A 27,495-nucleotide genomic window follows, 5' to 3' on the forward strand; every position below is an offset into this window, starting at 1 on the left:
GCAGTAGGTCTGGGGTTGGGGCAATGTTTCTGGGGTCGGAGTAATTTCTTACATTCTGGGGGAAGTAGGTCTGGGGTTGGGGTAGTGTTTCTGGGGTCGGGGTAATCTCTTACATTCTAGGAGCAGGAGGTCTGGGGTTGGGGTAGTGTTTCTGGGATTGAGGTACTTTTACATTCTGGGGGCAGTAGGTCAGGGTCAGGGTAGTGTTTCTGGGGTTGGGGTACTTTCTTACATTCTGGGGGCAGTAGGTCTGGGGTTGGGGTAGTGTTTCTGGGGTCAGAGTAATTTCTTACATTCTGGGGGAAGTAAGTCTGGGGTTGGGGTAGTGTTTCTGGGGTCGGGGTAATCTCTTACATTCTGGGGGAAGTAGGTCTGGGGTTGGGGTAGTGTTTCTGGGGTCGGGGTACTTTCTTACATTCTAGGGGCAGTAGGTCTGGGGTCGGGGTACTTTCTTACATTCTAGGGGCAGTAGGTCTGGGGTTGGGGTAGTGTTTTTTGGGTAGGCGTAATCTCTTACATTCTGGGGGCAGTAGGACTCTGTCTGGTAGTAGCTGAGGCCTCTCTGAAGTTTCTCTTTGTACTCCACACTGCAGCATTTCTTCATCCCCTCGGTGATGGAGTAGTCGATGAGCTTTAGTGGAAAGGCACAGAGGGCGGACTTGCGGCGAGGTTTGGCGCTCTGTGGCTCACTTTGGGCAAACGTGGCAAACAGAACCAGATCCCCAGCGTTCAGATCCATCTCCGCGTTTAGATTCTTCCCCACACCGACAACATGAGCTGCCTGGACGAGGTTGAAGGTTTCGGGTTCTGACCTGCGACGCCGCTTCAGCTCAATCCGACAGTCCAACACCAGCTCCCGGTAACTGCGGAGAGAGACGGACAGTACTGGGATTACATAGGATGATCCCCTAGAACATCACAGAGGAGAGTGGAGCGCAATTCGTTCTAATTAAAAAGCAGGGAATGTAGATAAAGAAGCAATTCAATGTGTGCGAGTTCGTTACAGAATTGCCGCCTTCAGTAGTTACTAATATCATCCAAGGCAATTGGCGATGACCATGGCACACTAGTGATTTGTAGCTACGTAGCTAAACTTAATTTTAAAGCTACGGAGCAACTCCTTTTTTTCAAGCCACAGCAACAACTATGTTTTGAAGCTACAGTGGCAATCCAATTTAAAGCTACAGAGGCAACTCCTTTGTAAATCAAAAATCTTTGAATGCCATTCAAAGGTCACATTCCAATAACCTTCGGTGACTCGCACTTAAAGGGCGTCGGTGTGGAGAGAGCCTATCCTGGCTCAGAATGCACATATAAAACAGGAAGATAGCCCAGAAAGAGCCCACGTGAAGTGAAAGCGAATTCAGCCAGGCTTCAACCAGGCCACACACCCCCACGCGTTTCGTCTCGCCCACAGGGCTTAGTCATGGAGGTGGGGATCCGGTGTAGCAAATTGAGCTTTTACCGCTTTCACTGACACCTAGGCTCTTTCTGGTGTGTGGCGCTCGGAGAACTCCTTTTTAAAGCTACAGTGAAAACTCCAATTTAAAAAAGGTACAGCAGCAACTTCTTTTTTAAAGCTAAAGTAGCAACTTCTTTTTTAAAGCTACAGCAGCAACATATTTTTACGCATACAGCAGCAACTCCATTTTAAAGCCACACCACCAACTCTATTTTGAAGACACAGTGGCAAATCCTTTTTTAAAGCTACAGTGAAAACTCCAATTAAAAGCTACAGCAGCAGTTCTTTTTTAAAGCTAAAAACCCTAAAATTCAGGAATACAAAATAAAACTACCCTCACAGTGAGGCTTCCCCCAAGCTGTAAGAATTAAATGCTCAATCTCTGGCAGCTGGCACTTACCTTTTGTCTCCCAACACTCCAGGTTGTGGTCTGGCCCTTGATATCCTCACTTACAATGCAGGACTGATGGTACTGCATTGTACAAGATGGCATCACAGCTGCAACCGCCAGCTGGAGTGCAGAAAAAAAAAAAAAAAGGCTTTGGGGACTGTAAATGTGTTTTTTCTGGTATCATAGGCAAAAACAAGCATTTAACCCTTGCAGTTTGCAGTAAGCCCCTTTTCAAGGGTAGTTTTTTTCCCTTTCCCTTACAGCTGCAACTCCAGTTGAAAGCTGCAGCGACAGCTCCTGCTTAAAGCTGCAGCGACAGCTCTGGTTCAAAGCTGCAGCGACAGCTCCTGCTTAAAGCTGCAGCGACAGCTCCTGCTTAAAGCTGCAGCGACAGCTCCTGCTTAAAGCTGCAGCGACAGCTCTGGTTCAAAGCTGCAGCGACAGCTCCTGCTTAAAGCTGCAGCGACAGCTCCGGTTCAAAGCTGAAGCGACAGCTCCGATTCAAAGCTGCAGCGACAGCTCCTGCTTAAAGCGGCAGCGACAGCTCCTGCTTAAAGCGGCAGCGACAGCTCCTGCTTAAAGCGGCAGCGACAGCTCCTGCTTAAAGCGGCAGCGACAGCTCCTGCTTAAAGCGGCAGCGACAGCTCCTGCTTAAAGCGGCAGCGACAGCTCCTGCTTAAAGCGGCAGCGACAGCTCCTGCTTAAAGCGGCAGCGACAGCTCCTGCTTAAAGCTGCAGCGACAGCTCCTGCTTAAAGCTGCAGCGACAGCTCCTGCTTAAAGCTGCAGCGACAGCTCCTGCTTAAAGCTGCAGCGACAGCTCCGGTTCAAAGCTGCAGCGACAGTTCTGGTCATTTGCAACTCTGTATTCAATTACAAATCTTTCAAGAATATAAGCAGAGAGATCTGTAGCTGCAACAACTCCATGGTAGTAGTGTAAGACATTCGAAAATGAAATCTGTATACTATTGAGAAAATTACCTAATTGTTGGCCATTTTTTTATTAGCAATGCACGGATTTCAAATGAGGATACCAACAATAGGTGGTTATACCTCTCAGTACTAAAAAGATTTCATTGGCAATATAGTCCTAGGCTTTACATGGTGCTTAGGCCTGATTTTAATAATTTCCCACAAAGTTGGTGCTGTGTGCTCACCTTTTCAGGTCTTGCTCAGTCGCGCTCAGACGCACCAGCCTGCTGTGGAAGTTTCTGGATTGTGTGTTCTCTGGCTGTATTGTCAAGAAGTAGACATATTTCAGAGTACTGAAAGTGTAAACATACTGTATGGGGTATTTGTCCATGTAGGTAGGAAGAACGGTCAGAGAGTGAAAATCTGCCGCAAAGCCCTCCTGCGTGGTCAGCACTCGCCTGATGGACACCGATGTGGTACCATAGTTCCCCTTCACACTGGAATCCACTGACGAGGCTATATAGAAATTGATAGTCCTCAAGTGTTCAATGGCTGTAACCACTGTGCCAAGAGGGCTGGAGATACAGTCCCGGCACAAGGAAGGAGAATTAGAGGGTGCATGGAACAAGCAGGAGGATTCAAGGATTCCAATGCTGTCAAATTCGTGCATGAAACAAACTCCGTGGAGAGAAGAACCACAGCTGTACAAAATGTCTGCTTCTGGATCCATCACCAAGACTTTGCTGTCCGTGTCTTCGGCCTGGGCTGGGAGGGCACTGCCCATCTTACATTTGGAGCACAGTTCACATGTGGAGTTGTTGGTGGGACCAGTAATAAGGTCCTGCACAACCTGAAGGTTGGTGGCATCAAGCACATAGAGGTGGTTGGTGGTGGCAATGAAGAGTAGAGGTCCATCCTTGGTGGCCAGATTTTGAATTGCATTTGGTGCGGTGAAGCTAGAGAGGTTATACCGAACATTGGGATCTAAAGACATGAAAGGTCTGTTTGGGCATTGCCATGTTGATGCCAAGCAGTCTCTTATGAGGAAGAGCAGAAGAAGAAGTTGGGATAGGTGCCACATACTGGGACGGAGGAGGAGAAGGACACGAAGAGGGTCAGAGTTCACCTTGGTGGTGACAGACAGAGGGAATCCATATTACAGCACCTGAAAAGAGAAGGACAAGGTTATCCAAAGTGGCAGGCATTAAGCATGACTTATCTCACCCAAAACTGCCCCATTGCATTCCTAGGACTAAGGCACTGCCAATGGAGCAAGCCCTTTCTTCTATTTCCCTGCAACACCCCCATCACCACACACTTAAAACTGACTCAATTCACAAAGCTTTAACATAAGAATAAGATTTCTCCAATTAAACAGGTGACTGTAGTTTTCAAATCCCATTGTGTTCAGCCGAAAATAACTGTCACTTTTTGGAATATAAATGTACCCATCTTAGTGTGCGAGGATGTGGTCTGGTATTTACTGGCCACAGCAGCCTGTTCATTGAAGCAAAAAAAAAAAAAAGACATCAACATGAATTATATAAAATAAAACCAACAACACAACAAATCAGGAAACAAATGTGGGTCTAAGGTAGTCTTTCTGAACCTTTTTACTACAGAGGAAGCTTGAAAATAGTTTTCAGGTCTCAGGGAACCCCTTGTAATATTATTCTTTCCAGGGTTATTGGGAAAATGTTTTTGGTGGTTATAAGTAAGAAGAATGTCCCCGTCACAGACTTGGGGCTACAGAAGAACCATTGCCCACAGAATCTGTATTTTATTGTGTTTTCAAGTTCTGCAGAAGGAGCTGGTCACTAGTTGACTTTTATGCCCATCTGGACTTCCATCTAGCCTGGGCACTCCTTCAGTGGGACCCACAAACTTTACTAGGAGTCATTTCGAAGGCCCATAGTCCTGCCATGTTGCTGTTTTTGGACCATGTTCACCTTTTGGCGGGGCATGGTTAATGAGAGGGAGCTTGCTTAGGAACTTCGGAATTTCAGCATTACATCTCACCGGGGTTTGGTGACCACGACTATGGAACGGTTTCCTGGTTACTACTGCACGAATGGCATCGGGGAACCTTTAACCAGCTGTCACTCCGTCCCATTGACAGAATATGTCGTTTTTTGGATAATATCATCTGGGGGTCCAGGGCTATCGAATGGCATCCCGTGATTGCTGCCACTCCCTCGGGATACCCCCAAAAGAACTATCATTGTAACATATGGCTTCCTATGTAGAATGTATTCCTATGTGGGCACCAGACTGTCTGGGGTGGGTATTGTCTGTGATAATGGGATTAGCTCTTATCTGATTGTTTTCTGTATAAATTCAGAGTGTTTCTTTAATAAAGCAGTTCTTGATTACTCCAAACACTGGTGTTGTCTAGTTCTGTGGGGTAGCTACAGCTATAGTCACTTGCCTCCTGCTCCATAGCTTGGGATGCAGCTTCTTGGCGGTCAAGGTGTCAGGAGTCTGTCACAGTCCATTTTTACAGGGGTGGCCGGAATCACACCTTTGCAGTTGTGCCACTGGCACTTAACCTGGAACTATGCAGGCACCATCAGACGAGCGATCAGCCACATTTCAAGGAACCCCTAGACAACCCAGGAGGATTCTTGGGGTTCAATGGAACTCTGGTTGAGAATGGGTCATCTAAGGTCTTTGTTGGGGCTCAGAGGTGTTTATTCTATACAAGCCTTCAACCACACTGATGGGCCCCCAGTCACCCCACACTGCCATTACATTTAATATGTTTATTATACCCTAACCCTTACTAGATCATGTGCTCTTTGTCTTGTCCTGGGTCTCTTGCCATGTCCCCGATTATGCAGCTCCTTGGGATACTCACGCCTCATCTTGCAGGAGGCTACAGGAGCAGACACACAGAGAAGATAGAGGGTGACCAGGCACATCATTGGTAGCTGGTTGCCGGAAACTAGAAGGGGGGACCAAAATGGTGCCCCAGGCTATGTCACCCAAACAGCAGATTACAGAGGGACAGAGTTATCAAGTATGCATTTTGAAGACAACCCAGCAATACAAGAGGGGGAAGGCAAAAAAAAAAAAAAAAAACTTTGAGGGGGTGGAGTTAAGTTCCACATTAAAGACTCTTATAACCACCTAATACCCCAAATAAACTATACCAGGGCTTAAAATTTTGAGTCGAGACCTACTAGCCAGGCACAAACCTTACTCTCCGCCAGTTGCCCCACCCAACCTTGCCCAGATCCACCTCCAACCCCACCCCCGGCCTGTCCCCCAACCCCGCCCTCAACCCCGCCCCCTCAACCACCTCCCTTCCGGCTGTTGTACATAAACGGCCGGACGGGTGGCAGTACAGGGTTGGGTGGCTATTTATAAACGGCCTCCCCGCACCCTTCTTGTGTGCACTCCCTGGGAGCGTGCAGCACCACGATCCGGTGCCCGCTCTGTCCTCCGGACACAGTGGAACACTGATCGTTGGACGGGACCTCTGTGCGAGGTCCCGATCATGTGATCACTGATTGGCCAATCAGTGATCACATGCAGAGAAGTAAGCAAGATGTCACTTGTGACATCATTGCTTACTATGTGTGAAATCTGTGAATGATCACAGAGGTCACATGGTACAGAGCTATTCACAACAGCCTTGTACCATGTGACAAGCTGTGACCAATCACAGCTTACTCAGTAGTTCTCAATGGCTGCAAGAATGCAGCTGGAGAGAAGGAGAAATTATTGCTTTTACATCCTTTATGGGTGTAAAAGCAATCAGTGTAAAAAAAAAAATCTTCATCACCCCCCACCCTGGTGACACTGTACTGCTAGGGTGATGGTATGTAAAAAAAATAAATAAATATAAAAAAAATGTTTAAAAATTATAATTTTTGGTTATAAACTAATTTGGGTAATTTGTTTACTAAAAAGATTAGATGAATACATGTTGGCCAAGATTTATGATAAAATACTATTTATTTGCAAAATTTTATAAGAAAAACACTTTTCAAAATTTTTGGACTTTTTAATTGACATAGCAAAAAAAAATAAAAAATCCCAGTGGTGAATAAATACCACCAAAATAAAGCTTTATCTGTGTCAAACAAATGCAAAAAAAAATTCATATGGGTACAGTGTTGCATGACCACGCAATTGTCATTCAAAGTGTGACAGCGCTGAAAGCTGAAAATTGGCCTGGACAGGAAGGGGGGGGAAAGTGTCCGGACTGGAAGGGGGGGGAAAGTGTCCGGACTGGAAGGGGGGGGAAAGTGTCCGGACTGGAAGGGGGGGGAAAGTGTCCGGACTGGAAGGGGGGGGAAAGTGTCCGGACTGGAAGGGGGGGGAAAGTGTCCGGACTGGAAGGGGGGGGGAAAGTGTCCGGACTGGAAGGGGGGGGAAAGTGTCCGGACTGGAAGGGGGGGGGAAAGTGTCCGGACTGGAAGGGGGGGAAAGTGTCCGGACTGGAAGGGGGGGAAAGTGTCCGGACTGGAAGAGGGGGAAAGTGTCCGGACTGGAAGGGGGGGGGAAAGTGTCCGGACATGAAGTGGTTAAAGCTTATGAAATTACATTTTTCTTTAGAATAAAGAGTCCAATATATAAAAAACTGCAATTATAACAAAGCTTTATTATGTCAATTTAAACATAACAGCAATAGCTGAATAGCACTAGCATATATAAATGATCAGCTATTCAGTTGATTCCTGCCCTTCCTGTACAGATTCTATAGATTCTATACAGGAAGGGCCGGAATCTTCCACTGAATAGCTGATCATTTATATATGGTAATTATAAAGTGCGGACGATTTATGTCCGAAAGAACCTGAAAGAAGTGGAGAGGACTGAACTAACAAGCGCTAAACAGGAGGGGAGGGCAGAGGGAGGAACCAACAGCACACAGTAAACAAGTTGCAGTGGTCCAAAACCCTCACTTGAATTCAGCATACGACGGAACAATAATAACAATGATCCCTGACAAAGGACTCCTTTCTGGATACTGCAAAGGGACAGCACAGAGCAGGCCACAGGACGCCCCCGGCATCCACCGATAACTGAAATGTCAGCCTCAGAGGGAAGAATAAATATCATCAGAGAATATGCTGCACCCGCTCCAGGTATACCACACCCAGCGTACCCGCAGATATTATGTTCCGCCAGAAATCCTGCCCTGCCCTGGCACAGGACAGAGCCCCATCTCTGCCAAGTTCAGTATTATGAAATCAGTGAAAAAAAAAAAAAAAAAGAAAAGAATCTGCATAATTCGATGAGTCAGCGAAAAGGGGAATCTTTATAACCACGCAGATCAGAGAGATAGGAAGTAGCTGCTATTTATAGCCGGGCTCTGCTTTCTCCGGCACGTCGGACATCTTGTCACCCATGTGGTTCTATATGGAGTTTCAGGCACAAGGAGGGGAAGCTTCTGCTGCTCCCCCTCTTTAGAAAATCCAGGGTGCCCTGCAAAACCAGCGTCATGGATGCCCTTTGTACTAAAGGAAAACATGAAATGGTCTTGGATCAATTTTGTCACTTTCTGTACTTAGACTGCTGAACTGATGTTTTCTGTCCGGCTTGCATGCCAAATTACATCACCGATCTTGTCTCCAAATATCACCCAAACCGTCCTCTCCGCTCCTCACACGACCTCCTGCTCTCTAGCTCCCTTGTCTCCTCCTCCCATGCTCGTCTCCAGGACTTCTCCAGAGCTTCCCCCATCCTCTGGAACTCTCTACCCCAATTTATCAGACTATCGCCTACTCTGCTCACTTTTAGGAGATCTCTGAAAACCGATCTCTTCAGGGAAGCCTATCCTGCCCTCAGCTAATAATGGAATCTTCTATTCCTCCTACCAGTCCATCCCCCACAATTACTACCTTTTGTACCGCTAGCCCCTCCCTCTTAGATTGTAAGCTCCCAGGATCAGGGCCCTCCTATCCCTCTTGTATTGAACTGTATTGTTGCTGTATTGTCTCCCGTTATATAGTAAAGCGCTGAGCAAACTGCTGGCGCCATAAATCCTGTATAATAATAATAATATAAATCCTGTATAATATTTACATTTCATTATATATTTATATATATTTTTTCATATTTAGATTTCCATCATATTAAATATTTTATATATTTATGTTTGCAGTATATTATATATCTCTTAGATTGTAAGCTCCCAGGATCAGGGCCCTCCTATCCCTCTTGTATTGAACTGTATTGTTGCTGTATTGTCTCCCGTTATATTGTAAAGTGCTGAGCAAACTGTTGGCGCCATAAATCCTGTATAATAATAATAATAATAATATATAAATCCTGTATAATAATAATAATAATAATCTGCTCACATCGAAACATTTTATACACATTCTATACCGGTACAAAATGCTGCTTTATGCATCAACAGACCCAACCTGTCCGGACATGTGCAGAGCCAAACAATTCATTTCGTTTTATTTAAATGATTTCGTTTGGTTAAATTCCTTTAATTCGGTTAGCTTTGTTTCGTTTATAATTTTCAATTCAAATTGTCCGAATTCGGTCGAATTGAACTCTGACCAAATTCAGAAAATTCTAATCGAATTTGAACAGTATGGAATCAGCATTGAAATTCAAATTTATTCTATTCGAGATTCAAATTTCAGAAGATGGTTATATTCTATTTTATTCTTTTCTATTCCTTTATTTTCAATTTTTTTTTATTTTCAATTCTTTTCCGATTTAATCTATTCTTTTCTATTCTATTATTTTCTATTCTATTTTACTCTAGTATTAACTATTTCATTTTAATTTCTATTCTTTCCTATTCTATTCCCTTATTTTCTATTCCTAGATTGTAAGCTCCCAGGATCAGGGCCCTCCTAACCCTCTTGTATTGAACTGTATTGTTGCTGTATTGTCTCCCGTTATATTGTAAAGTGCTGAGCAAACTGTTGGCACCATAAATCCTGTATAATAATAATAATAAATTATATTCTATTGTTCTATTTTCTACTCTGCTCTGTTTTACTCATTTTTTTTCTTTTCAATTCCATTTTCTATTCTATTCTTTTCTAGTCTATTTTGTTCTGTTTTACTTTATTCTATGCTGTTCTATTTCTATTCCATTCTATTCTTTTCTATTCTAATATATCCTATTCATTTTATTGTCTATTCTACTCTGTTCTGTTTTTTTCTTTTCCATTTTATTTCAGGTACTGATATAGTGCGGTCAATTTACGCAGCACTTTACATATATATTGTACATTCACATCAGTCCCTAACTCTCAAGGGGCGTACAATCTAAGGTCCCTAACTCTCAAGGGGCGTACAATCTAAGGTCCCTAACCCTCAAGGGGTGTACAATCTAAGGTCCCTAACCCTCAAGGGCCGTACAATCTAAGGTCCCTGACCCTCAAGGGGCGTACAATCTAAGGTCCCTAACCCTCAAGGGGTGTACAATCTAAGGTCCCTAACCCTCAAGGGGCGTACAATCTAAGGTCCCTAACCCTCAAGGGGCGTACAATCTAAGGTCCCTAACCCTCAAGGGGCGTACAATCTAAGGTCCCTAACCCTCAAGGGGCGTACAATCTAAGGTCCCTAACCCTCAAGGGGTGTACAATCTAAGGTCCCTAACTCACATTCATACAGACACATATAACTTAGACAGGATCCAATTAATCTACCAACATGTTTATTCCTTCATTTTCTATTTTATTCTATTATTTTACTTTTACTCTGTTCTACTCTATTTTTCTAGTCTATTCTGTTCTACTTTATTCTATTCTTTCCTATGCTATTCTATTTTCTATTCTATTGTCATTCCATTATTTTCTGTTCTTTTCTATTCTATATTTCTTTTCCTTTATTTTCTGTTCAGTTTGATTCTATTCGTGTTTTCAAATTTGATTTCCTTTTGGAATTTGATTCAAATTCTATTCAAATTCAAATTAGAATTTCGTCCAAAATGTTGTTTAGTAATTTCGGATTTGTTTAAATTTGTTACTATTGTAATTTGGAAATTCAAGTACATCCAAATAATGAAAAAAGTTGTACGAACTTCGGTTCAGAACGAAACTGGACAGTATGGATACCTGCTGACTTGGCACCATCCACAGGCAGCTTAAAGCGGTAGTAAACCACGACTTTTTTTTTTTTAAACCTACAAGACAATGGCATAATGTGCAGTTCTGTATCGCATACTAGCACATTACGTGAAACGTACCTTAAAGTGAAGACCTCCAGCGGCACGTCGTCACCACTGACAGGGCTTCCATCATCACCCGGTCTTTCTTCCGGGTTCGTAGGCTCTGGCAGCTTGAATGGCCGAGCCACGATGACGTCACATTTTATGGCACACAGCTCTGAAGGAATGGCCCGAGCGATGATGTTCCCTCACAGCGCATGTGCCAGTACTCTACCCAGGTACACCGTTTAGGAGATGTTTTTCCAGTCTTTAACCTCCCTAGCGGTCTGATTATGTCAGTATTTCTGTGCTCAAAGCGGTACATTTTTTGCATGGAAATATGTAGTTTTTTTTATTGTAGGCCTGTAATTTTTAGGAATAACTCACTGAAATCTGTCCGAACAAGAGTCTAGTAAACATCCCGGGGATGATAAAACTTGAAACACTAAATCATAAATTATAATATAATAAATCATAAAAAATAATATAATAATAAAATTCAATAATATAATCAAACCAAAAACACTGAAATGTGAAATAGAGCGCCAAGTTCGCACATCGCTGAGCTCAGTTGCAGAATTGTTTTCAGTGTCTGATGAGGAATTTCCCCCACGAATCATTATCACTCAATTCTGCAAGTGGTTCTGATTTACTATCGCTGTTCTCTAGCCGGTCTAAAACCGCGTCTGACCTAAAGGGACGCTTTTTGGACGCCATGGACGTTTATTAGTTTCCAGGCAGAAAGAGCGGTAAAAATGCAGGCAGGGCGCCGGACAAAGCACTCGGGACAAAATGTATGTGAAATGCTTGGATACAGGAATGTTATACTATGTGATTTTAGTGAATGTCACTTTTACAATTTTCAAATTTCCCGCCAGTTCCGTCCCCCGTACGTCCCGACGTCGCAGGGAACGCAACCCAGAAGACAGATGCCGGCATCGGCCGGAGGACATTGCTGGGGACACTGCAGGGGGGACATCGCGGGAGCGCAGGACAAGGTAAGTGAAGAAGAGATCCCGGAGCAACGCTGCAGTGTATTCCCGAGTATAGCTCAGGGTTACCGCTTGTGGTGCTGAAACTTTACCCCGAGCTACACTCGGGAATACCACCAGGGAGGTTAAGAAGACAATGGGGGGAGATTTACTAAACCTGGAGCACTTCATCTGGAGCAGCTCTGCAAGAGCCAATCAGCTTCTAATTTCAGCTTGTTCAGTTAAGCTTTGACAATAAAACCTGGAAGCTGATTGGTTTCTATGCAGATTTTGTGGTTTTAGTAAATAACCCCCCATGACTTTCCTAAGCCTCGTTTTTGAAAAGTATTAAAAAAGGAACTTCAGGTTGCCTACCAGGTGGCTCCACCCCCCCTCGAGTGCCACCATTATGGTGCATGCACAAATATGTGACCATGGCCTCTCCCCAGTCTTCCTGAGCCCATTGGCACATGCAGGTGATCTTCCGCACATGTGCAAAGACAGAGGATTTCAGATCTCTCTGGTAGCTTCCTTTGTGCATGCGCAGGAAACCCCATGCATGTGCGGATAGTTAGAGACCAGCTTGTGAGCAGATATGCCGCAGGACTCTCATGGGACTCACATCCTGTGGCACATTTGTGCATGCGCAAGAGGCAGGGAGAAATACTTCGCACGAATTACAGAAGTGCTGCTTTTCAGCACAAATAAGTGCATAAAAAAATTTCCACTTGTTAAAAAAGGATGGAGGAGGAAGCAGGACAGCACAAGATTAGGGTTGAACGTCTGCTTTAACACTGAAGGAGGGAACACAGAAGAAATGGGGAGGGTTTAGCTACGAGTGAACTAACTCGCACTAAATAAGGAGGGGAGGACAGAAGAAGAAACCAAAAGTACATAGTAAACAAGTTGTAGTGGCCCAAAACCTCCACTAGAAGTCAGCATCCTACTGGACAATAATAAACTGATGCTGTTCAATACATCATAGACAAATACATGACAAGTGACTCTTTTGGATAGCAGCTTGCCTTGTGGCTGACTTTGAGGCTGATAGCCTGGGGCACTGCCCTGCATCATGGCAACATCCTGGGGCTCTATGCCACATTACAGCGACATCCTGGGGCCACAGGTTGCATTACATTGCAATTACAGCACCATCCCGGGCCCCATGTTCCATTATGGCGCCCATCGGTTCCACTGCTGCAAAATGTCAAACGCTGAACATAACATACAGGACAGACACACTAGATACAAAAATAACAGTTTATGTTGGGTAATCAGATGGGAAATACAGGGACATGTCTGCACAAACATGGTCATCCTGATGGAACGCCTCCCATATTTCTGCCAGAACTCAGCGAGGACAACAGTCTGAATTTTCCGTTGCATGTGAATGAGACAGCGAGTTTCCAGCAGTGAATGAGCCGGCGCGGGCGGACAAGACGATGAGTGTCATCATTCTGGAGAAGATAAAAACCGATTACTGCTCTCCGCATTTCACAATCCTGGACAAAAATAACGCCTCTTCTACGTAACCCCCGTATGACCACACCAGCAATGTAAATACATCCTACATAGAATATGACGGGGTCAGAGGAGGGCCGGGGGCCCGGCACAATCGGTTGAGTGATAAAATACATTTTTGGCACTTTTACAAAAAAATTGTTTCAGGAATTTTCCAGCTGGCTCTGGATTCTTCATATTTGTACCAGGTGCTTCCGAGCTGAAAGGATTCTGGGAAATTATGTGCAAACCTGGTGAAAGATCAGATCTGTTCTTTATATGATGGTAGCAATGGATGGCATGGAGGGGGCAAAACATTCCCACAACGGGCTCACCATCAGTTCTCTCCCATGCCACTCAGCAGAGGACAATGCCAGTTGGTGTGCCATTCATAATGGACGCCATAACCCGGCCTGCTCCCTGGAGGGTGCCATAACCCGGCCTGCTCCCTGGAGGGTGCCATAACCCGGCCTGCTCCCTGGAGGGTGCCATAACTCATCTTGGTCCCTGGAGGGTGCCATAAGCCAGCCTGGGTCCCAGGGATGCCACAATACAGCCCGGGCTCACCATCATTTCTCTCCTATGCCACTCAGCAGAGGATAACCCCAGTTGGTGTGCCATTCATAATGGATGCCATAATCTATCCTGGTCCCTAGAAGGTGCCATAATCCACCTGGTCCCTGGAAGGTTCCATAATCCAGCCTGGTCCCTGGAAGGTTCCATAATCCAGCCTGGTCCCTGGAAGGTGCCGTAATCCAGGCCAAGCCCGGAGGGTGACATAACCCAACCTGGGTCTTGGAAGGTGCCATAATCCAACCTGGGCCCCAGAGGGTACCATGATCCAGTCCCGGACCCTGAAGATGCCCTAATTCAGCCCAGGCCCAGGAGAGTGACATAACTCAACCTGGGTCTTGGAAGGTGCCATGATTCAGCCTGGGACTGCAAAAGTGCCATAATCTAACCTGGGCTCCAGAGGGTACCATGATCCAGTCCAAGCCCCTGAAGATGCCCTAATTCAGCCCAGGCGAGTGACATAACTCAACCTGGGTCTTGGAAGGTGCCATAATTCAGCCTGGGACTGCAAAAGTGCCATAATCCAGCCAAGGACTATGAGGGTATGATGATCCAGTCCTGACCCCCTGAGGGTGCCATAATATAACATGGTCTCCCAGAGCGTACCAAAATTCAGTATGGGACACAGAAGGTTCAGCTCAGGCCCCGTTGGGGGCCATAACTCAGCCAGGGTTTTAAAGGGTGCCTTAATCCAGCCTGGGCCCCCTTGGATGCTGTGTCACAGCCTGATCTGCAAGGTGATATCATAATTCAGACTGGGCCCCCTTGGATGCTGTGTCACAGCCTGATCCCCAAAGTCATACCATAATTCAGCCTGGGCCCAAAAGTGTTCCATAACCTTCTCCAGGCCCCGAAGGGTGCCATAATCCAGCCAGGGTACGGGAGGCCAATAACAGGTTTCTGAAAGTCCTACAGCAGCTTCTTCTACCTCTTGGGATGAGTTCTCCACTCCGGAGTTCCCAGCCATGTCCACCCATTTTCTAATGGATTATTTTGTATTGCAGAGGATGGAGCAAAGTGAGATGCCTTCCAGGTTGTTGGGACAGAAACTCTTCATTATATAAAAAGCCACAAAGTAATTTCCATAAAATGAATCCACCTATATCTGGAATTTACACTCTCCGGCCACTTTATTAGGTTCACCTTGCTAGTGCCAAGAAAATCTGCCCCACATTATGACACCACCACCAGCTTGAACCATTGATAGAATGCAGGATGGATCCACCACACCATGACACCACCACCACCAGCCTGAACCACTGATACAAGGCAGAATGGATCCACCACACCATGACACCACCACCTCCAGCCTGAACCACTGATACAAGGCAGGATGGATCCACCACACCATGACACCACCACCAGCCTGAACCGATGATACAAGGCAGGATGGATCCATCACACCATGGCACCACCACCACCAGCCTGAACCATTGATACAAGGCAGGATGGATCCACCACACCATGACACCACCACCAGCCTGAACCGCTGATACAAGGCAGGATGGATCCACCACACCATGGCACCACCACCTCCAGCCTGAACCACTGATACAAGGCAGGATGGATCCACCACACCATGACACCACCACCAGCCTGAACCGATGATACAAGGCAGGATGGATCCACCACACCATGGCACCACCACCTCCAGCCTGAACCGCTGATACAAGGCAGGATGGATCCATGCTTTCATGTTGCCAAATTCTGACCCTACCATCTGAATGTCGCAGCAACCTCTGCTCGTTTTCCTCCATACAACTGCCGCTCACTGGATATTTTCTCTTTTTCGGACCATTCTCTGTAAACCCTAGAGTTGGATGTGTGTGAAAATCGCAGCAGATCAGCAGGTTTTGAAATACTCAGACCAGCCCATCTGGCACCAACAACCGTGCCATGTTCAAAGTCACTTAAATCCCCTTCTTCCCCATTCTGATGCTCGGTTTGAATTTCAGCAAGTCGTCTTCACCACGTCTAGATGCCTAAATACATGGAGTTGCTGCCGTGTGATTGGCTGATTAGCTATTTGTGTTACCAAATGAACAGGTGGACCTAATATAGTGGCGGGTGAGTGTAGATTCTTTTTGTTCAATTGACCCGATAAAGCAACGCAAAAGGAGCAATAATGGCGGTGAAAGGTCAGTGACCCCCAACCACAAGATCCATCAGTATAGAGGAGTCGGAACCATGAAAGAGCGAATCCGACTTCTTCCCCTGGAATACGTAACCAACGGCCAACAGGTGTGATGGGACGTGTAGTTCCTCAGGATGAAGAGGAGACCTCTTCATCCTGAGGAACTACAAGTACCATCACACCTGTTGTGTCACACTGGTTCTTCGCATTGACAGTTTCTTTCCATAACAGATCTCAGCATTTCCAGCCAGCGAGAGAAGAACATACAGAGGATGAGCTGCAGGCGCTGGGGCGTACAACCTGGCCGCACTCCCAACAGTGATCACCCCCCCGCCAAAGAAACCACAACAACACCGAGAGGGAGCAGAGCCAACGCTGCAAACATCAGCCGAGACATGGCATGCTTCTGCAGCAGAAGAGGGCAACTTACCCGATATAGGGGCCCACTGGTATCACACAGGGGGCCACACATAACTTTCAGTGTATGTAATGCTCCATAAACTGTCAGACTGCAGACATACTACAAGAGAGGGTCAGAGACCGCAGACACGCTACAGGAGACGGTCAGAGACCGCAGACACGCTACAGGAGACGGTCAGAGACCGCAGACACGCTACAGGAGACGGTCAGAGACCGCAGACACGCTACAGGAGACGGTCAGAGACCGCAGACACGCTACAGGAGACGGTCAGAGACCGCAGACACGCTACAGGAGACGGTCAGAGACCGCAGACACGCTACAGGAGACGGTCAGAGACCGCAGACACGCTACAGGAGACGGTCAGAGACCGCAGACACGCTACAGGAGAAAGTCTCTTTGCGCTACACTGAGGTGACATCCCATTTCTCTGTATCCATCCAGATTCCAGGAAATGTCAGAACTGGAAGGCAGCCCAGCTTCACATTGAACACGAAACATACCGACACGTCTGCCAATCTGGTATCAGAGGGACTATAAATCGCTACAGACACTGAAATACTTGTCCAGTGAGAACGCACTGCCAACCAATGGCCCACATCCACACTCAGATATAACAATGAAATCCTCCTCCAGTCTTGCACAGGTGTATCGGCTCCTCCCCTCCAGTCTTGCACAGGTGTACCGGCTCCTCCCCTCCAGTCTCGCACAGGTGTGCCGGCTCCTCCCCTCCAGTCTCGCACAGGTGTGCCGGCTCCTCCCCTACAGTCTCGCACAGGTGTGCCGGCTCCTCCCCTACAGTCTCGCACAGGTGTGCCGGCTCCTCCCCTACAGTCTCGCACAGGTGTGCCGGCTCCTCCCCTACAGTCTCGCACAGGTGTGCCGGCTCCTCCCCTACAGTCTCGCACAGGTGTGCCGGCTCCTCCCCTACAGTCTCGCACAGGTGTGCCGGCTCCTCCCCTACAGTCTCGCACAGGTGTGCCGGCTCCTCCCCTCCAGTCTCGCACAGGCGTGCCGGCTCCTCCCCTTCAGTCTCGCACAGGCGTGCCGGCTCCTCCCCTCCAGTCTCGCACAGGCGTGCCGGCTCCTCCCCTACAGTCTCGCACAGGCGTGCCGGCTCCTCCCCTCCAGTCTCGCACAGGCGTGCCGGCTCCTCCCCTACAGTCTCGCACAGGCGTGCCGGCTCCTCCCCTACAGTCTCGCACAGGCGTGCCGGCTCCTCCCCTACAGTCTCGCACAGGCGTGCCGGCTCCTCCCCTACAGTCTCGCACAGGTGTGCCGGCTCCTCCCCTACAGTCTCGCACAGGTGTGCCGGCTCCTCCCCTCCAGTCTCGCACAGGCGTACCGGCTCCTCCCCTCCAGTCTCGCACAGGCGTACCGGCTCCTCCCCTCCAGTCTCGCACAGGCGTACCGGCCCCTCCCCTCCAGTCTCGCACAGGTGTACCAGCTCCTCCCCTCCAGTCTCGCACAGGTGTACCGGCTCCTCCCCTCCAGTCTTGCACAGGTGTACCGGCTCCTCCCCTCCAGTCTCGCACAGGTGTACCGGCTCCTCCCCTCCAGTCTTGCACAGGTGTACCGGCCCCTCCCCTCCAGTCTTGCACAGGTGTACTGGCTCCTCCCCTCCAGTCTTGCACAGGTGTACTGGCTCCTCTCCTGGACTGTAGCGGCTTCCTCTGATGTCACTGCACACTGGGAGATTCTCACAATGTGCATTAGAAGCTGCAGCAAGTCAGATAGAGCTCCGCCTCATTTCCTGGCTGGAGGACGTCCAGCATCATCTAGTTCTTTCCTCCCCAGCCTGACTGTCCCTGGCCCTGCCCCTTTCATTCACTGGCTTTCAGGTCAATACTACAAGAGATGGTCAGAGACTGCAGACATGCTACAGGAGATGGTCAGAGACTTCAGACATACTACAGGAGATGGTCAGAGACTGCAGACATGCTACAGTAGTACGTCTGCGGTCTCTGACCCTCTCCTGTAGTACGTCTGCGGTCTCTGACCCTCTCCTGTAGTACGTCTGCGGTCTCTGACCCTCTCCTGTAGTACGTCTGCGGTCTCTGACCCTCTCCTGTAGTACGTTTGCGGTCTCTGACCCTCTCCTGTAGTACGTTTGCGGTCTCTGACCCTCTCCTGTAGTACGTTTGCGGTCTCTGACCCTCTCCTGTAGTACATCTGCGGTCTCTGACCCTCTCCTGTAGTACATCTGCGGTCTCTGACCCTCTCCTGTAGTACGTCTGCGGTCTCTGACCCTCTCTTGTAGTACTTCTGCCCCCTGCCCGGTACCAGCTGTACACAGTAGGAGTCTGTCAGTGAGTGCCAGCCAATGATTCACAGTCAGGACCTGCTGATCGGCTGTGTGCAATCAAAGCCCAGAGCTCTGTGTTGGCAAACAACACAGAGTTCTGTACAGAGGGAGCAATCTTTGTGTTTCTCATCCCTGCAAAGCGGAGCTCTATTAGTAAAAGCAGCACACATGACGCAGTTAGGCACACAGTTAACCCCTTGATCGCCCCTAGATGTTAACCCCTTCCCAGCCAGTGTCATTAGCACAGTGACAGTGTATAGTATTACTACTGATCACTGTATTAATGTCAGAGGCAGTAAGTCAGTTCCCCCCAACATCAGTTAGTGTCAGATTGCCCTCTGCACTATCGCAATCCCATTATAATTCACTAATCACCACCATTAGTAGTATAAAAAAATTAAAACAAATTCAAATTCTAATATATATATCAAAGATTGTTGATGCTATAACTTTCACGCAAACCAGTCAATATACACACATTGGGATTTTATTTTTACCGAAGAAATGTAGCAGAATACATTGTGGCCGAAAGTTATGAAGAAATCTAATTTATTAATTTTTATAATGGATGTTTTATAGCAGAAAGTAAAAAATGTTGGCTTTTTTTTTTAATTTTTGATCTTTTTTCATTCATATTGCAAAATATAAAAAAAAAAAAAACACTGCTGATCAAATACCACCAAAAAAGCTCTACTTGTGTGAAAAAAATAATAGAACTTTTGTTTGGGTACAACGCTGCATGACCACGCAGTTACAAGTAGTGCAGTGCTAAAGAGCAAAAAATGGACCAGAAGGGGTTAACATTTTCCAGAGCTGAAGTGGGACCTTTATCGGTCCTGGATCAATAAAATTGGATATATTTTTCATATCTCCATTGGGAACATTATTATTATTTTTTTTTATACGAAGCACCAGAAAACTTGGTGATCACCAGAGCCAATAGGAAGTTACTAACCTCATCCCAAACTCCTACATTGCTGACTACTGTAACCCCGACCCCCAAACAGCCTCAGCCATTGTCCTGGCATTCAAAAATTGCTTACGTCATTTTTTCTTTACCAATATGTCAGTCACAAGAGGTTTGTTGGCCGAATGCTCCTTGCTGATTATTCGATGTTGGTTTGTGTGGTGTCGCCCATCATTCCCCCCTTACTTGTTCCTCTTTTACCACCCCCCCCTCTCTGCCGAGTCTGTAGGTCAATGCTCTGCACACCCCGGCGGATGACTAGTAAGGAAAGTTTCATATTGAGGTGGGAGGAAAAATCCCCAGATCTCACCTCACCATTATAATACGAATACAGAGCCGCCCATCACCTGCAGCCCAACCCTTCCTGCATTCCTGGCCTGTGAATACAATCCAGCAACATGCACATTCCTCTGCTCCTGCCTGGGGGAATATCTGTTCACCATTTAACCCCTTCATGACTGTGAAGGCCAATTAATTACCCGACACAGGGCTCAGGCACCCTTCTCATGGATCTGCTCATGGATCTACTGATCGATCCGCTCATCGACCTGATCGATCCGCTCGTGGATCTACTGATCGATCCGCTCGTGGATCTACTGATCGATCCGCTCGTGGATCTACTGATCGATCCGCTCGTGGACCTACTGATCGATCCGCTCGTTGACCTGATCGATCCGCTCGCCGACCTACTGATCTATCCGCTCGTCTACCTACTGATCGCTCCGCTCGTGGATCTACTGATCGGTCAGCTCGTGGATCTACTGATCGATCCGCTCCTGGATCTACTGATCGATCCGCTCCTGGATCTACTGATCGATCCGCTCATGGATCTACTGATCGATCCGCTCATGGATCTACTGATCGATCCGCTCATGGATCTACTGATCGATCCGCTCATGGATCTACTGATCGACCTGCTCATGGATCTCACAGCACAGCCTTACAAAGCGCTGAGTCTTTGCGCCCGTCCTTCCTTACACTTTGCTATTCCTGCACACCGGCACTCATTCTGCTGCATTTTTGTGCATTAAAAATATAACAAGACGCAAACGCTGAGCGACAAGGGCGCTAAACCGCAAACGCACATCGAAGACGCACAGCGATTTATAGGACGACAGTGTGAATCCGGACAATGCCGATTTCTCCCTCGCGGGTTAACGCAGAGAAAAGTATTTCTGTAACATCTGTTCCTGTGGGTTGTGATGAAAACAACAAAACTTTCATGAAATCAGCGGGCGCCAAACTTTTCAGTAGGAGAATAAAAAAAAAAACCTTGTAAATAACCGTTTAGAACAGGGTCCCTGTCGGAGCCTTCTGTACATCAGAGCCCTCATCGGAGTCCCTCCTACATTAGGGTCTACAACAAAAGATCTCCCTCAAAAATCTCCCCTTATATCAGAGTCCCCTCTTACATAAGGGTCTTCAGTAGAGTCTCCCCTTACATCGGTGTCCTCATCAGAGTCTTCCTTACATCAGAGACCCCATCAGAGTCCCCCTTACATCAGAGACCCCATCAGAGTCCCCCCTTACAGTCCCTCTCTTACATCGGGTTCCCCATAAAAGTCCCCCTTACATAAGGGTCTCAATCGGATTCCCCCCTTACATCAGAGTCCTCATCAAGTCCCCCTCTTACATCAGGGTCCACTTACATAAGGGTCCCAATCGGATTCCCCCCTTACATCAGGGTCCCCATCAAGTCCCCCTCTTACATCAGGGTCCCCATCAAGTCCCCCTCTTACATCAGGGTCCACTTACATAAGGGTCCCAATCGGATACCCCCCTTACATCAGGGTCTCCATCAGAGGCCCCCCTTACATAAGATCACCCCATTATTTCAGGGTCCCCATCAGAGTTCCCCTTACATCAAGGACCCCATCATATTCCCCTCTTACATCGGGGTCCCCATAAAAGTCCACCTTACATCAGGGTTCCAATCGGATTCCCCCTTTACATAAGGGTCCTCATCAAGTCCCCCATTTACATCAAGGTCCCCCTTACATAAGGGTCCCAATCGGATACCCCCCCTTACATCAGGGTCTCGATCAGAGTCCCCCCCTTATATAAGAGTCCCCCCATTATATCAGGGTCCCCATCAGAGTTCGCCTTACATCAGGGTCCCCATCAAAGTCCCCCGTACATCAGGGTCTCAGTCGGATTCCCCCCTTACATCAGAGTCCCAGTCAGATCCTCCCATACATTAGAGTCCCCATCAGAGTTCCCCTTACATCAGGGTCCCCATCAAGTCCCCCTCTTACATCAGAGTCCCAGTCGGATTCCCCCCTTACATAAGAGTACCCCATTACATTATTTGTTGGTATGACTATTTGCTGTTTTTTTCCATCCCTTTCTCTTATGGCAGCTTTTGTTGATCATGTCTACGTTTCACCATTTCAAAACCTCATCAACCAACACGCTGCACTGTACAGGGTCACCATACCATACAAAATGTGACATACACTATATTGCCGAAAGTATTGGTCGGCCGGCCTTTCCACATACATGACCTTTAATGGCCCCCCAGTCTTAGTCTGTAGGGCTCAATATTGAGTTGGCCCCGCCCTTTCCACGCACATGAACTTTAATGGCCCCCAGTCTTAGTCCGTAGGGTTCAATATTGAGTTGGCCCTGCCCTTTCCACGCACATGAACTTTAATGGCCCCCAGTCTTAGTCCGTAGGGTTCAATATTGAGTTGGCCCCGCCCTTTCTACGCACATGGACTTTAATGGCCTCCCAGTCTTGGTCCGTAGGGTTCAATATTGAGTTGGCCCCACCCTTTCCACACACATGACCTTTAATGGCCCCCCAGTCTTAGTCCGTAGGGTTCAATATTGAGTTGGCCCCGCCCTTTGCAGCTATAACAGCTTCAACTCTTCTGGGAAGGCCGTCCACAAGGTTTAGGAGGGTGTCTATGGGAAGGTTGGACCATTCTTCCAGAAGCACATTTGTGAGGTCAGGCACTGATGTCGGGGGAGGAGGCCTGGCTCACAGTCTCTGCTCTAATTCATCCCAAAGGTGTTCTATGGGGTTGAGGTCAGGACTCTGTGCAGGACAGTCAAGTTCCTCCACCCCAAACTGGCTCCTCCATGTATTTATGGACCTTGCTTTGTGCACTGGTGGGCAGTCATGTTGGAACAGGAAGGAGCCATCCCCAAACTCTTCCCACAAAGTTGGGAGCATGAAATTGTCCAAAATGTCTTGGTATGCTGATGCCTTAAGAGTTCCCTTCACTGGAACTAGGGGGCCAAGTCCAACCCCTGAAAAACGACCCTACACCATAATCCCTCCTCCACCAAACTTTACACTTGGCACAATGCAGTCAAGCAAGAACTGTTCTCCTGGCAACCGCCATACCCAGACATGTCCATCAGATTGCCACACAGAGAAGTGTGATTGATCACTCCAGAGAACACGACTCCACTGCTCTAAAGTCCAGTGGCGGCGTGCTTTACACCACAGCATCCGATGTTTTGCATTCAATAAAACAAATGGCTCTGAATTGGCCAGTATGTGCAGTGGCTCTCTTCGGCGCTCTGCCTACAAGAACCTGGTCTCGGCACTCGCCACAATGATGTTTAGAAAACCACGGAGGAAAGTGTCCCGGAAGTGGTCATCATGGTGACTGTACATATTGTTGTATGTTTTGCTCACGTCATGTCCCGTTGTCAACAACACTAAGAAATCTGCGGTGTGTATGAGCCCTGGAAGCCGCAGCCTGTGGCGGGGTGATGTCAGGGCGGCATGCCAAGACAGCTCACCGTCTGCAGCCCGAGGCTGGAACTTTCGAAAGTGAAGGACAGCCCAAGGTGTGGCCCCTTCACCTTTTTGTAGCTGTGTCATTGTTACAAATGCCATTACCACATTGTAGTTATTTGTTGTTGTTGTTATTATTGTTTTGTTATTCTTCTTGATTTTTTTTTGCCTGACTGCATTGGGCCAAGTGTAAAGTTTGGTTGAGGGGGGATTATGGTGGGGGTTGCTTTTCAAGGCTTGGGCTTGGCCCCCTAGTTCCAGTGAAGGGAACTCTTAAGGTGACATTTTGTTCAATTTCATGCTCCCAACTTTGTGGGAAGAGTTTGGGGATGGCCCCTTCCTGTTCCAACATGACTGCCCACCAGTGCACAAAGCAAGGTCCATCAAGACATGGAGGAGCCAGTTTGGGGTGGAGGAACTTGACTGACCTGCACAGAGTCCTGACCTCAACCCTATAGAACACCTTTGGGATGAATTAGAGTGGAGACTGCGAGCCAGGCCTCCTCCCCCGACATCAGTGCCTGACCTGACAAATGTGCTTCTGGAAGAATGGTCCAACCTTCCCATAGACACCCTCCTAAACCTTGTGGTTGGCCTTCCCAGAAGAGTTGAAGCTGTTATAGCTGCAAAGGGCGGGGCCAACTCAATATTGAACCCTCTGGACTAAGACTGGGGGGCCATTAAAGTTCATGGGTGTGGAAAGGGCGGGGCCAACCCAATATTGAACCCTACGGACTAAGACTGGGGGGCCATTAAAGGTCATGTGTGTGGAAAGGGCGGGGACAACTCAATATTGAACCCTACGGACTAAGACTGGGGGAACCATTAAAGGTCATGTGTGTGGAAGGGGTGGAGCCAACCCAATATTGAACTCTAAGGACTAAGACTGGGGGGCCATTAAAGGTCATGTACGTGGAAAGGCACACACACACACACTTCTATCTAGCGGTGTGCCTGGAGTTCAGCTGTAAAATGTAATGCCCCCCAGCGGCTCCTGGTCTCGGCCATTACTGAGACTCGGTGATCGCACTTTGCAGCACCTCGGTATCTAGTCGGAAGGTTGGCTGCAGCTTATGGTGGCAATTATCAGCGGAGAATATCTAAACTTTAATTGTTTGTATAGTCAAAACTTTTTTTGGGGGGGGGGGGGATGGGGGGCTAAAGTAAGAAAAGTGTTAAAATTCCCAAACTCCTGTCAGTGTATTTATTGCTGTCTGTGATTGTCAGCTCCGGGGCCGAGCTGTAGCGCAGGATGACTTTGCTGTATTCGCGACACTCCATTGCGGTGTGGAGGACATAAAGGTCACACTTCCTGTCAGTGAGAGTGAACAGCCAGAACTTTCACTTCTCTCCTCAGTTACATCAGAACATGTTTATTTTCCACCTTCTGTATCCTCCCTGTACCCGGGACACATCGACCTCCCACCTTCTGTATCCTCCCTGTACCCGGGACACATCGACCTCCCACCTTCTGTATCTTCCCTGTACCCGGGACACATCGACCTCCCACCTTCTGTATCCTCCCTGTACCCGGGACACATCGACCTCCCACCTTCTGTATCCTCCCTGTACCCGGGACACATCGACCTCCCACCTTCTGTATCCTCCCTGTACCCGGGACACATCGACCTCCCACCTTCTGTATCCTCCCTGTACCCAGGACACATCGACCTCTCGCCTTCTGTATCCTCCCTGTACCCGGGACACATCGACCTCTCGCCTTCTGTATCCTCCCTGTACCCGGGACACATCGACCTCTCGCCTTCTGTATCCTCCCTGTACCCGGGACACATCGACCTCCCACCTTCTGTATCCTCCCTGTACCCGGGACACATCGACCTCCCACCTTCTGTATCCTCCCTGTACCCAGGACACATCGACCTCTCACCTTCTGTATCCTCCCTGTACCCGGGACACATCGACCTCCCACCTTCTGTATCCTCCCTGTACCCGGAACACATCGACCTCTTACCTTCTGTACCCTCCCTGTACCTGGGACACATCAACCTCCCACCTTCTGTATCCTCCCCGTACCCGGGACACATCGACCTCCCACCTTCTGTATCCTCCCTGTACCCAGGAGGCACCAGCCTCCTACCTTCTGTATCCTTTCTTTACCCAGGACACATTGACCTTCCACCTTCTGTACCCAGGACACATCGACCTCCCACCTTCTGTACCCTCCCTGTACCCGAGACATCGACCTCTCACCTTCTGTACCCTCCCTGTACCCAGAACACATCAAACTCCCACCTTCTGTATCCTCCCTGTACCCGGGACACATCGACCTCTCACCTTCTGTACCCGAGACACATCGACCTCCCACCTTCTGTACCCGGGACAAATGGGCCTCCCACCTTCTGTACCCGGGGCACATCGACCTCCCACTTTCTGTACCCGGGGCACATCAGCCTCCCACCTTCTGTACCCGGGGCACATCAGCCTCCCACCTTCTGTACCCGGGGCACATCAGCCTCCCACCTTCTGTACCCGGGGCACATCGGCCTCCCACCTTCTGTACCTGGGACAGACCAGACATAACCATCAGATTGTAACATGTGGAGCCAGCTTTACGCTTTTAGATGGCAAGCTCTTCTGTTCTGGGTTCCCATTAATAGTGCTTCAAAAAAAAAAAAAAAAAAGTACAAAAGGCAAATTAAAAAAAAAAGAAAAAGGAAAGAAAACGTTTGCAGTAATATACTGTAATTATTATTAGTATACTGGGTCCATTATTATTATTATTATTATTATTAGTATACTGGGTCCATTATTATTATTATTATTATTAGTATACTGGGTCCATTATTATTATTTTGATTATTATTAATAAGAATAAAGTATTCATTATTAATTGTATCTTGTTTATATAGCCTACAGCCCCGCTGAGCTGCCCCCTCCCAGCCGAAGCATGCTGGGCCTTGTGTTCCGCCAGGCCCCAGAGGTCGGTTTCGTCTGTACAGTTCCAGGTTGGCCCAGCGGTGACATTCGTTACGTAATCCCGTCTATGAAGGCACTCAGTGTACAGGAAGCAGAGAGTAAACAAGGGAGCGCCACGGGCGCCACACATCACCTACGGCCCGATAGTGTTCAGGCTGTTCTATTACATTAGCAGAGTCCCCGGGGACCCGGAGCCCAGAGGTGGGGGTGGGGGGAAGATGAGGGCCCCTAGCGAAAACAATCTCATCTGCTGCATAATATACATGCCAATCTGAATAATCATTCCCTCCAGCTGCTCCATTTCTGTCATTTAGGGTACAGAGAACCTACGCCTCTCCCCGTGGGACTACATGTCTCAGCATGCCCCTCTACCCTTAATGCGCCATCTACAGGTGAACATTGCTGGTTGGACAGAGCAGTCTGGGGTCTCAGACTGAGACCCCCAAGCTGACGTTTCCCTCTAGTCTTCTGTAACGGGTTGGCCATACACAGCCCAACCGCTGGATTCCTTCACGTTCCAGCGACAAGCGGGCAGTGACGGATTAACCAGAGACAAGAAGGATGTGTGATTGTCCATCGTGTGGTTCCATGACTGTCATGCACTTTATTCACTTCCTTCTTTTTTTAGAACTAAAAATATTATCTATCTATATACAGTGGGGCAAAAAAGTATGTAGTCAGCCACCAATTGTGCAAGTTCTCTCACTTACAAAGATGAGAGAGGCCTGTAATTGGCATCATAGGGAGACCTCAACTATGAGAGACAAAATGAGAAAACAAATCCAGACAATCACATTGGCTGATCTGGAAAGAATTTATTTGCAAATTATGGTGCAAAATAAGTATTTGGTCACCTACAAACAAGCAAGATTTCTGGCTCTCACAGACCTGTACCTTCTTCTTTAAGAGGCTCCTCTGCCCTGCACTCATTACCTGTATCAATGGCACCTGTTTGAACTTGTTATCAGTATAAAAGACACCTGTCCACAACCTCAAACAGTCACACTCCAAACTCCACTATGGTGAAGACCAAAGAGCTGTCGA

The 27,495-nt window shown here is 47.8% G+C and overlaps 1 protein-coding gene across 5 annotated transcripts in view; it reads right to left on the reverse strand.

Moving 5' to 3' along the window:
- Positions 1-27,495, reverse strand: part of MST1R (macrophage stimulating 1 receptor) — a 65,381-nt gene that overhangs the window by 35,002 nt on the left and 2,884 nt on the right. For 4 of the 5 annotated variants that reach the window (XM_089658863.1, XM_089658861.1, XM_089658862.1 and 1 more), the window contains exons 2-3: positions 3,010-3,929; positions 518-863 (exon numbers count right to left, since the gene is read on the reverse strand). In XM_089658863.1, the coding sequence (XP_089514989.1) occupies positions 518-863; positions 3,010-3,845 (1,182 nt within the window). In that variant the 5' untranslated portion in view covers positions 3,846-3,929. Of the gene's footprint in view, positions 1-517; positions 864-3,009; positions 3,930-19,839; positions 19,952-27,495 lie in introns of those variants that run through there. The other variant, XM_089658865.1, reaches the window with a different exon arrangement.

Source organism: Staurois parvus, unplaced genomic scaffold (assembly GCF_062004578.1).
Source record: "Staurois parvus isolate SC_StPar_1 unplaced genomic scaffold, SC_StPar_1.0 ptg001107l, whole genome shotgun sequence".
Lineage (NCBI taxonomy): Eukaryota > Metazoa > Chordata > Amphibia > Anura > Ranidae > Staurois > Staurois parvus.